Genomic DNA, 12022 nt, shown 5'->3' on the forward strand with positions numbered 1-12022 from the left:
ACTCCAGCCCAACCAATGACATAATTCCTATGGTTTCTCTTTTGCTATCCCTCCCTCCCTCTTCCTCCCTCACAAAGCCTTGAGTTCAGGGAAGGCATGGCACTCAACAGACCCCTCCTATCCAGAGCTGACGTCAGTGTGCATTTCATTGATTTATTCTTTTGATTGCCCTCTGGTTGCCCTGTAATTACCTTCATGTTTTAATGTCTCCATTGGTTTCTTATCTACAACACAAATATATCTTTGCCATGGCAATAAAGCAATTTAAATCGAGCTGAAGAGAGAGAGAATGGTAGAGAGAGGTTATATTATATCAACCATATCTGATGCATGGTGCCATCACTTAGGACAACACTACAACTTGTGGGTGTAAGTGATGGTAGGGTCATGTTAGCACACTGCCCTCCTCAGGCCATTAGAGGAACAACGTCATTCAACCTGCTGATGCAGAGAGGGTGCAGGGCAGGCTGCTGAAACTGCAGCAGTGCCCTGGTACGCTTCAGTGTCAGCGCTTCAGTGAATCTGCCTGTACCAAAACACGCAGAGAGTGATAAAAAGGGATGGATTTCCTATGCTACTGATCCGGGACAGCATCTGACAATACCCAATTTGAACAGCAGAGGGCAGCATAATGCCTCTCTCCTCTCACAGCATTATTGGTTGCTTAGCACATGCTCTTACACAAACAGACTTTCAAAGCTTACAGTTTTTACATCTTATTCACTTATACAGCTGGATAAGTACTTTGCCTAAGGGTGCAACAGTGGTACCTCACCAGGGAATCAAACCAACAACCTTTCAGTTGCAAGCCATGCTCCTTACCACTGTCATGTAGAAAGACATACGCCGTAAAGAGGTATACAGGGGTGGACAGACACACAGAGATGGTCACACTAAAGCAACAAAAATCACAGTACTGCCACTCCCACACACACACACACGCACATAATTATAATCACACACACGCTGTACTGGGTCTGAAGAACACATGTATTCACATGTTGTCATACAGTTATCGTTTATTTGCAGGGCTGGCCACATCCACAATTAATGCAAATTTACATCAGTAAGAATCTCATAAATAAAACCTCAGCTGTCTTTTTTTGTCAGCATTTCCCTGCCTCCATCGATGTAACTTCCTGTGTGTCCCAGTGTAACTTCCTGCGTGTTCCAGTGTGAGATACTCTGCTCCACTGTGCTCCAGTGGTGGGGGACCCTCAGCATATAGTGATCCTCGGACCCCAGAGAACAGTGAGGATTCCAAAAAAACATTGCCCCCTAGTGGTATCCAAGTGCACTGCTGCTCCCTGACTGCTGTACTGGCATTTAATTTCAGCTGCACTGCTGCGCTGCGGATTTAAGCAGAGTTCACAAGAATGCTGCTGTTTGTGTGCGTGTCACTCAGTGAATGTGTGCATATATTAATGAATGTGTGTCAGCGTCCGTGTGTATGATTGTCTGTGTGTATGCATATTAATGTGTGTGTGTGTGTGTGTGTGTGTGTGTGTGTTTGTGTGTATGTCTGTGTGTATGCATGTTAATGTGTGTATGTGTGTGTGTGTTTAAGAGTCTCTCTCCATGGGCGTCAGAGTTCGTCTCGGCTGGAGCGGGCAGCAGGAGAAGGCGCGTCTCCAGTGACGCTGTTCTGGGCTGTGGGGTGGATGTCTCCCTGTTTGCCGGTTTTGTGGATGTGCTCCCGGTCCCAGTCTGTGCTCACTGCCTCGTTGTCCCAGATGGTGGAGGTCTCTGTGTCGCTGATGTAGCCGGGCTCGCCGGTGTAGTGCGTGGGGAACAGGAGCAGCGGCTCCACTGAGAACGCCCGCAGGTCCCGCGGCTCAAAGTGCTCCATGTACTCCTCTCTGAGACACATGGGGAGGGGGAGGTGGAGGGGAGGGAGGAGGTCTTAGACACACACTCCACATGCAGGGTGACTTAAATCTGACATAACCCGTCTAGATGAGGACTCCATTCAGACAATAACAATATAACTGAACACAGCCATTGAACCACATCTGAATCAAACTGAACCATGACTTCTGACCCCTGACTTCTGAACCCTGACCCATGCAGCCTATTGACCTTGAGAGGGGATCATACATGCTGAAGGAGAGAATTGCAGTATAAGGAGAGTATGTGTCTGTCTGTCTGGCGCTTACTTGGGGTGCTTGTTGAACATCACAGGCAGAAACTCGTCGACGGGCAGCATCTTGCCGAAGGGCTGAGCGTGCACTAGTTTGGTGGCGCCCTGCAGTGATAGAGCATAGCCCAGGGTCCAGTAGGAGTAGTCGGGCACCACCAGGTTACTCACGCCCTCCACCGCCTGCTCACGCTGCTTCACCTGCAGCCGTTTGCGCCCCACGTATCTGAAAGAGAGAGGCGCGGTTTAGGACTCGGGGGCCAGCCGGCCGTGTGCACCTGTGCGTCGGTTGGTGCGCCTGTCTCGTCCTCACATGAGGTCCCAGTCCAGCTGCACATGCTCCACGTTCTCCATGATAGCCAGCAGCCGGCTCCGGAACCTGGGCTCAAACCTCACATCGTCCTCCAGGACCAGAACCCGCTGCAGCCTCCGCTCCACCACCTGGGGACAGCACATACCACAGGGGACAGACAGGGTGTGCATGAGAGGACTAATGGATCCAGTGGAACTAATGACTATACATCATTTACATTTACTTTTATTTATTTGGCACACGCTTTTATCCAAAGCGACTCTCAAGTGAGGCAGAGAACGACACAAGCAAAAAGCCATATAAGGAGTCAACAATATTAGAAGTGCTGCGTGACCAAGTTTCAATAGTTGGCCAACAAGGTACAAGCTAGCTGGTAGAGATAGGAGTGCTGGTGGCTGGTAGGGATACAGTGTGCATGTCCAGATGGGTGTGCTATTGCTATGTTGAATTGTTTGTACTTGTGTCCATGGGTATGTGCCTGTGCCCAGGTGTGTGTACCTGTGTCCAGATGTGATGGTGGCTGAGGAAGCAGCCGATCTCCCCACGGGTCAGCACACGGTCAGAGTACGGGTCCTTGTATCCCGGCAACATGTCTATACCCAGGGCCTGCAGCTGAGACGAGTTCAGAGCCCTGAGAGACGAAGAAGGAGAGACAGCAGAGGGAGAATTAAAGTGAGTTAGGGAGGAGACTCAGTAGGGAGTCACAGAGGGACAATTAAGACAAAGGAGATACAGCAGAGAGTCAGAGGGACAATGTGAGTAGAGTTAACACACTGAGGGGCGTCCCCTGCGGGCGTGCGGGCGGCCTGTCACGTGCCAGCGTGTCGTACTTGCCATCCACCGCCTCTATCAGCGTGGCCTCGATGCCCAGCACCTCCAGCGTCCTCAGCATCCTCTGCCGGCGGTCCAGCCGCCGCTTCAGGTTGATCAGGAAGATCTGAGAGGCGTGAGAGAGGGAGCCAGAATGCCCAATTAATGAAAACCGATCACAGCACACCACTCCAGCACTCATTCAGTAACTGTGCCTTCTATCTGATTCTGAGATTTTTACAGGGTTAGCCACATATGCATTTGATGCAGAGAAAGGGCGGGAATGTTACCTCGTCAAAGCCCATCTTGTCCTGAGGTTTTGGGGGAACGTGCAGGTACTGTGATGGCTCCAGCGGGTCTTCGACTGGAGGAAAAAACCGGGGATCATCTACAGTGGAAAACCATGGAGCACATTCCCAAACACACCCGCTCACACCCTCTCGCACACGCATACATGAATTTGAGCGTAACTTAGCGGAGGGGCGCAGGCTCGGATCCCAGTTCTGCTGAATTAGAGGGGAATTCAAATTGCTCACACAACAGGGTTAATTCATACCGTTCCCTCAAGACATCTGAGACTGAGCCAGCGGGCCAATCCAGCACTGGCGGTGGTCTCTCCTGACCCAAGCGACAACAACAGAGAGAAAGATCTGAGACTAAGAGCGCGAGCCAATCACAGGGCAGTGAGACTTCTGTCAGCTCTGTGAGAGAGAGCTGGCTGACAGGACAGAGAGGGGATTGTACAGGAGGTGAGCTGGGAGGGAGAGATATGGCGAGAGAGAGGGAAACAGAGAATGAGGGCATGAAGGAGTGGAGGGTCTCAAGCAAAAAGGGAACCCAGGTCAGAGAGAGTGAAGAAGGGACACGCATACTCATGGCCTCTGTGATAGACTCAGCATGAGCAGAGATGGAGTACTTACTCATGGCCTCTGTGATGGTGTGAGCACAGCTCTCTACTTCCTCCTCCAGAGTCTGATGGGCCTTCAGGGGCACTGGCAGATACCCATAATGCTCTCTGTTGCACACGTACATCTGCACATCTGCATACAGGCATACCATAAATAAGACAGGGGCTGTGTGTGCGTGTGTGTGTGTGTGTGTGTGTGTGCGTGTGTTTGTGTGTTTGTGTGTGCGTGTGTGCGTGTGTTTGTGTGTTTGTGTGTTTGTGTGTTTGTGTGTGCGTGTGTGTGTGTGTGTGTGTGTGTGTGTGTTTGTGTATGTGTATTGGAGTCTGTGTGTCTGTTTGTGTGAGTAAATGTGTGCACACATGTGTGTCCAAACCTGTTTGTGTGTGTGCTGTTTGTATTCCCTCCTCTCAAGCTCTGTACAGGCCATTAACCGAATTTAGCAGAAAACTTCAAACAGTCTCTGCAGGTGGGCAGATGGAACCAATTATAGCAACATCCCATATCGTTCCCCATTAGCCACCATTTGGTGTAGAGTCACTGTGTACAGACTCGGCACATCATGGTCTCCTCTCTCCCTGCATGAGAGACAAGGAGCAATTGCACTACCACTCCTGGGCCTTCCCATTGGCCAGATTGGGGGGGCGTGTCAGATGAAAGCATTCCCATTGGTCAGAACCAGTGAAACTCAAACACAACAATGTTCCTTGCTGTGCCTGGGTGCGGATGGACACGTGACTGTGGTGACCTTGTGTTCCTCTGACCTGCCTGCCGTGCAGAGAAGGCGAACACCATGATGTCATCCAGGCTCCAGCTGTAGTCAGGGTGCGGCGGGTGGAAGGCCAGGGCTCGGCTTGCTTGCCGCCGCAGGTCCAGCAGGAAGGTGGAGTGCACCATGGGAACCGGGAAGCAGCCGGGCCGCTTCCACTGGCGAATGGGAATGTAGTCGGGGGTGCGCTTGTAGTACCCCTGAGGGAGAGCGGGAGGAAGAGAGGAGGAGGAAGACGATACATATTCTATCATCACCGTAACAACAGAGGATGGGCGAAGCCGAAGGAGAAACAGAGTCTTTGGTTGCAGAGCCCTACTGAAGGAGAGGGATCACAGCACAGAGCACCTGAGAGGTCATGCCACACCAGAAGTTGGAGTACAGGGTTCGAGACTCCAGCATGGGAGTCACCAGCGTCAGGTTCTCGGCCATCATCAATGTCAGGACACGGGGGTTCGTTAGGAGGTTGTCGCTGTCCACAAACTGGGAGCAAATAAAGGCACCATCACACCACATGGACACTTGCCTCACAGTCACACACTGTTCCCACTATTAGACCACCAACTTTTATTTAAATGTGAAATCATGGGAAATATTTGAATGCTCTAAACAGTTATAAAAAATTGTATATGTAATACATTATTTGTCTCATTAATGCACTGTAGTCTTAAAAACCCATCATATTCCCATGACTTACCTTCTTTTATTATTTCAACAAGAAGAGAAGCGTTTCAGAATGGAAGAATTTAAGAATATGGAATTTCTTTAAGACTATTACTAATGCATACCTGAAAAAATGACATACAATATTTCACATTACTAATGCATATTTAAAAACTACACAGTGTTTAAGCTTACTTATGCATATATCTAAAATAACATCTACAGAACACACGCTAGAATGAATGACATCCTGCCAATAAGGCTGTGTGGCGTGCACTCCTGGCTGTGGATGCTCACCAGCATGTAGTCGGCCCACTGCTGCCGGGCTGCTCTCAGGGCTGCCTGTCTCAGCTTCATGATGTGGGTGAAGCGCGAGGCCGGCCAGTGCTTCGGCCCCAGCTCATCCGCGTAGGACCTGACGGAGAGGGGCACCACCGTCAGACAGGAAGGTTACCACGCAGTGCTCTGTTTCTGTATGACTGACCTGAGCTGAGCTCATTGTAGCTGAAGTGTCTGAGAGATCGTTCAGGGGGCGGGGTTAGGGGGACACTGATGATAAAGGCAGCTGGTGTAGTTCTATGAGAGAACAAAACCCAGGGTAAGCGTATGGTTGGACATAACATAAACCTGGGCTGTAAGGGCCATTGACTTAAGTGTTTTTGCTGTGCACTCAGCTGAACACTCTCCCTGGGGGTCATTACCAGAAACCAGAGGGGTTTTCCTCTACAAACACACACTCACACACGAGATGGCAACAGATGTAAGCAGCTGAGCACTCTCCGGGTGTGCCCACTCACCGAGGCTCCTCCATGGGTCTCCACTCCACGTGGTGGTACTGGCCCTGCACCCTCTGAAGCCACTCCCGCAGCATGGCTGTGCTGTTATCCACACTGTGGTCAGCCGCTGCCCTGAAACAGGAACACGCCATACTAGCACGACATATCTGAACAGCGAGCTGAGCGGATAACGACAACATATCTATACAGCACACTGCGCTGACACAACACACTGTACATGCAGGATGTTGCATAAACACAACATAGCTACACAGCATGTGGCATTAATATATCTACATAGCACGCTTCATAAACATGACGTAATTATGTAGATGATGCATGCGGGACGACATCTCTACACAGCACACTCCATTAGCGTGACATTGTGACATTTCACAGCACAACAATTTCTACACATTAACAATGTATCTGACCCTTATAACATATCACAACATTACATAAGCACAACATTGAATACAATGCATCAAAACAACATAATGCATTGACCCTGCACACTGCCTTACTGTAACATACCACCAATACAGCCCCCTGCCTCTGGTAGAACCACAGTGAGATGCTAGCCTGTTGGTTGACAGCAGAGGCTTTTAAAACCACAGTGGCATCTCTGAAACACACTGCTGTGTTTCTAATCTATAACAATGGCCCTGTGAGAACTGAAAATCTGGAGGGGGTGGTGGTGGGTGCATTGTTGCACTATGTGGTAATTTGAACATGCTGTTTATGGACACATCATGCCCAATAGCACAACGACCGGCACCCCACCCCCTCCACTCCACTCCCCATCACACAATTGGACCTTGCCGATGAGTTCTGGAATTTTCCTTATAAAGCCTCATCATCCAGACTCCAGTGTTATAGCACAGACCGTACCAATAGAGATACCAATGGGCTGACACATTATGATATGGCATAACAGAGCACCACGTTGAACCAATGCAGCTGAAGGCAGAGCCTGGTAGGCCACAGGGCAAATTCTGTGTGTGTGTGTGTGTGTGTGTGTGTGTGTTTTTTTGTGTCATGTTGAGTGTGTTTGTGCGTCTGTGTGCATGCATGCTTGCATGTGTAAGAGAGAATGCATATGTGTGAGTGTGTGTGTGTGTGTGTGTGGTTACGTGTCCATGTGTGCAAGAGTGAGTGCGTTTGTGTGCCTGTGTGCATGCATGCATGCTTGTGTGTGTGGATGCATGTGTAAGAGAGTATGAGTGTGTGTGTGTGTGTGTGTGTGTGTGTGTGTGTGTGTGTGTGTGTGTGTGTGTGTAAGAAACAGGCTGTTCTTTCATATTCTGTGCACGCAGCTCTGCTGTTCCTACTGTCTCCAGGCCACATAATTTCCGCTCAGTTTCCCTGAGTAAGTGGGATTAGGAGGGTAGGGTGGGAGGGGGCAGTGTCTGCTTTGCACTTTATACACACACCCCTCACCTGGGAACAGTCCCATATCATAGATCAGAGTGTGTGTGTGTGTGTGTGTGTGTGTGTGTGTGTGAGAGAGAGAGAGAGAGAGAGAGAGAGAGGGAGTGGTGAATTTGTGTATGTATGAGAGAGACAGTCAATCCACAATAGGCTACAGTTATGACCTGCGAAGAGAGAGCTGGACACACACTCTCCCACTCTCCCCTTTGAAGTTTACAGTAAGTCTCTGGCTTGTTGCTTTCAGGCCCGAAGCGATCCCCTTTCCTCTTACGACAGCATGTGGACGCCACATGTCAGGATGTGGGACCTGTGGAAGCGTGCTCGTCCCAGTACACACCCACCCTGTCTCTCCCACCCCCTGCTCCTGTGTCTATCCGATCTCCACAATGGACATCAACACACAGCCTCTGCATTGCTGCTGACTGACTGGAGCTATGAACCTCTGACTGAAAGATCACAGGAGGTGAGGTGATTACCACACATAATAACACAAAATGCATGCATCTAATTCAACCAGTAATAAGGACCAACTGCATCATACATGAATGCAAGGAGGGAGGGAATAAACACTAGAATGTTTGAACAACGTTTTCTTAAGGTTTATGGAGAAAAAGAAAGGGCTTGCACTAAAGGGCAGTTTGCAGCTGTACTAAAATCCAATTTTCATTGCATTGTTTTTAAATTGACCATTTTGGCTGGTTTTAATTGGGGATATCACAGAGACCTGGCAACCCTGTTTTCCACTCTTCTGAAGTGGTGCCCTGGTGAGATCGAGAGATTTTGGCCCAGGGAGGAGAGCTTTACTGCTGCAATTTAACAGAACAGACCCCTGCTGCCTAACAGAGTGCCAGGACTCTGATTCTAATCAAACACACTGACACATACACACTCTTACACGAACACACAGATGCATGCACAGACACACACTTACACAATCACACACATGCATGCATGCACAGATACACTTACACACACAGACACACAAAGGGACATGTACACATTCATGCATGTACACACACAAACAACATGCACATATGCACAAACACACATACACAGCACTCACCATAAAGTCTCACAGACATACCAAGCCAGGTAGCTGTTCATGGACTAATACCACACAAGCTGTAGAGAAGGGAAACAGTAGAGGTAGTCATGTCACATTAATGAAGGCAACATAATGAGGACACCATTATATGTATGGCAGGACAAAAGGTGTGGAGTGCTGCAAGCTTGAAAAACTATGTATGTTTATCATATGAGCCAAACATTGAAATGGGGTCAGGGTTTTTAGACTGTGATCATACTAAGCATGGCTCTGAGACAGTGGTGTTAGGTCTGATCATTCGGGGCTATAGCCCTGAATATTTTAAGCCTAGCCCCGAATATTTTCGCCCTGAAAAGGGAGGCGTTTATTGCAAAACCACAGACAGACTGTGTAAAAGAGAGGAACTTGACTTGCAGCGTCCGAACAGGGGGGAGTAATCAAGTAGATATAACCTCCCCAACCAACCGATGCCGATCTCCCTTCAAAAAAAAAAAAAAAAGACAAGCCCCAGGCAAACTTGACTTAATCCCTGATCTTTTCAATAGCTAGAAACGCCCCTGCTTTGAGACTAAACGATAAAAAATCAAAAGTTTACATGTGGGTTACAATAAACAGTAATTTCACAAAAGGTGAAATCATCACACTAAACCATGGTTAGGATATGTCACAACAACTTCATCTCCAGAGTGTGGGAGCACATTGACCTTGATCTTTCACCAATGGACCATATGGCAACACAGAAAAGGTCTTCCACACCCTGCAGTCCCACCTGTAGCCTCTGATGCAGGTTTGTGAGTGGTGGATGATATTGCCATGACAGTCCGGGAAAACAAACACAGAGATATGCGTCTGTCGTTCATACAGTTGTCTTGCCAGTCAGGGTAAACTCAGAGCTGCTGAGAATTATGGGAGATGTAACAGGAAAGACTACCACTGGACCTGAGCCACCAGCTCTCCCTGCAGACCTTTGAGTAAATGTCTCACCGGTGACACAAACACAGCTAAATTTCACTCATCTGGGTCATCACATTGTCCCTTACGAAATCAAATATGAACTTCATTCACCTGGGAGTTATGGGCTAAGCTGACACCTAGCCCTATAGAGTCACAAATCCTGACCAAACCAAGATCTTCTGTAATTTAGTTGATTGCAGACTAGCTCACACACCTCATTGGCATAAACTGCTCTTTTGAAAGGTATGTGTGATGTAAGGGCAGCACTATGAGTGGAAGTGCAAGTACACCAGCGGAAGAGTAGCAAACAACAGTATGATGCAACTCGACTCACTTCTGACAGGGACAGCGCTGTGAGCTACTTTGAGCAGCCAATGCCTTTCTGTTACTAGAGATAATCTGTTGGTACAGCCTGGATTTCACTGTTCAGACACTGCACTGCACTTCACCCCGTTCCCCTGTCCGATCACCTCACTCAACCCTGTTCCCCCACCCAATCACTGCAATGAGCCACATAACACTGTACAATTGCTGCACTGCCCCCAGGGGGAAAGGTGAGCTCCAGTGAGGATGGATTTTGTCTAAATGTAGACTATACCCCAGGCAACACTCAGGCAGGCAGCAACTCCTACACTCCTTTCCTCTCTACCTCTCCCTCTCTCACTGCTTTCCCTTCCTCCCTCTCTGTCCCTCTCTCCTTCTCTTTCCCTACCTCAACCTCCTTCTACCCTCTCTCTGAATTTTTTCACAAAGCTGTGAAGAGTCCTTCTCACCCCTCTCTGTTTGGTCTTCACTCCTCTAGTTATCTGTGTGGGGTGGAGACTGAATTCAGGTCATTATCAAACACTGACCTCCCCTTTTCTCTGTCTCTCTCTCTCACATACACACAGTTAAAATGTTTATTTTCCTCTAGGGTGAGCTGTTTTGTTGAATAAGACCACATTAGAGTAGGTAGATTGAGCTAGTGTTCGGTGAATTAGGCACAAGCTACCCATTAAGAACATGTGTATTGATGGTATTTTACACAGAGTTAAGGCACATGCTTCTGCCTTACTCACCTGGACTCTGGATGAACCTACAGTCATATTGTATTTTGGGTGAAAATACTGTCAGCCCGAGTCGGTTTACAGTAGAATGCCTCCAGCTGGCTTCAGATATAGCGCACCTGGCTATGAGACGGGTCAGTGGAAACTGTGATACGCAGACCGTCGGCCTGTCAGTGCAGATTAGACAGTAGGTAGTTATAACCAAAATATTTTGATGGCATGTCTTCCTTGGACCCGCCCCCCTACAGATCCACGTCTTTTATATTTATATTTCTTTGCGCATTTCGTGTTCGCTGCCGCGCATCTGAACATGCATGACTTGAAGCCTTCAAGATCCGTCGGCTGTCATCACAGCTCAGCATCTCCGATTACTCGTTGCATTCGCTTGAGGAACACCGGTTTTAAAAGAAAGAAGACGCCGAAGTGTCTAACCACAACCTGAGATCGGATTTTACACAGCCGCGTTTCCCCTCAGCGGACCAACAAAATGCAGTGCTCCACCTGGGCATCCCGAAACCCCTTTAATCTCAGTCTAACCGGCAATTAAGGGCCAGCAGACACGCGCTAGGGAGCGCGTTGTAAAACAGCAACAGGTCTCGCCCCCCCGCTGCTAGCTGCTCTCCACTGACAACCACTGGTTCTCATTATTTCTCTGAAACACCATACCGTAAAGATAACGTGCATCTACTGGCAACATCGTAAAGAAACAGTCTTACATGTAAGCAGATCGAGCAACTAAGATAAAGATGTTGGTGGGGTTAAAAAGTCATTTTTTTGACTCTGTCTCTTACCAGATAGCGATCCGATCCTTCGGGTAGTCCAGTCTGTCGATGCAGCCGAGGAAGTGGGGAAGGCTGTGCGCCGCGTTGCGAGCTAGGATGGTGATCATCACCTTAGGCTTCAGCATGGGGGACTCAAGACGGACAGGTTCCTGCACAAGAGTAACCAGCTCTGCGCGGCTTACCAGCAGCACCGACACCAGCACCGTGCAAAGCAGCCAGGCTTTCTCCTCGAACGGCATGGTTTCCCAGAGAACACCGACCGCACGGACCTGAGCCCCGCCGTGACTCGGTGAGCGCGCAAGTGGAGTGAAGGAGCCAAGCGCGACTGGAGAGGAGGGAGAGAGAGCGGAGGGGAGGGAGGGGGTGGAGGGGTGTCGGTACGTGACTGCTT

General features: G+C 49.0%; 1 protein-coding gene across 2 annotated transcripts; it reads right to left on the reverse strand.

Moving 5' to 3' along the window:
- Positions 1-1544: 1544 nt before the first annotated feature.
- On the reverse strand, positions 1545-11843 carry LOC118795868 (procollagen galactosyltransferase 2-like). 2 transcript variants are annotated; one of them, XM_036554623.1, is made up of 12 exons: positions 11641-11843; positions 6395-6505; positions 5895-6012; positions 5283-5417; positions 4930-5134; positions 4181-4300; positions 3551-3624; positions 3281-3387; positions 2949-3081; positions 2451-2578; positions 2157-2363; positions 1545-1859 (listed from the first exon to the last, which is right to left on the reverse strand). In XM_036554623.1, exons 1-12 carry the CDS (start codon positions 11754-11756, stop codon positions 1586-1588), a joined length of 1728 nt encoding a protein of 575 aa, XP_036410516.1. In that variant the 5' UTR covers positions 11757-11843; the 3' UTR covers positions 1545-1585. The 2 variants fall into 2 exon arrangements, with proteins under 2 accessions (XP_036410516.1, XP_036410514.1); XM_036554621.1 differs by having other exon boundaries at positions 3551-3616; positions 4170-4300; positions 11641-11756.
- Positions 11844-12022: the final 179 nt, after the last annotated feature.

The sequence above is a fragment of the Megalops cyprinoides genome, chromosome 20, assembly GCF_013368585.1.
Source record: "Megalops cyprinoides isolate fMegCyp1 chromosome 20, fMegCyp1.pri, whole genome shotgun sequence".
Taxonomy (NCBI): Eukaryota; Metazoa; Chordata; class Actinopteri; order Elopiformes; family Megalopidae; genus Megalops; species Megalops cyprinoides.

Coding starts and splice junctions, on each gene's coding strand:
- LOC118795868 (XM_036554621.1), bottom strand. CDS start 11,756: ATGCTGAAGCCTAAGGTGATGATCACCATCCTAGCTCGCAACGCGGCG. Junction 6,506..11,640: donor AAGGATCGGATCGCTATCTG/GTAAGAGACAGA, acceptor TTCCTGTTTCAG/GGCAGCGGCTGACCACAGTG. Junction 2,364..2,450: donor CAGCTGGACTGGGACCTCAT/GTGAGGACGAGA, acceptor TCTCTCTTTCAG/ATACGTGGGGCGCAAACGGC.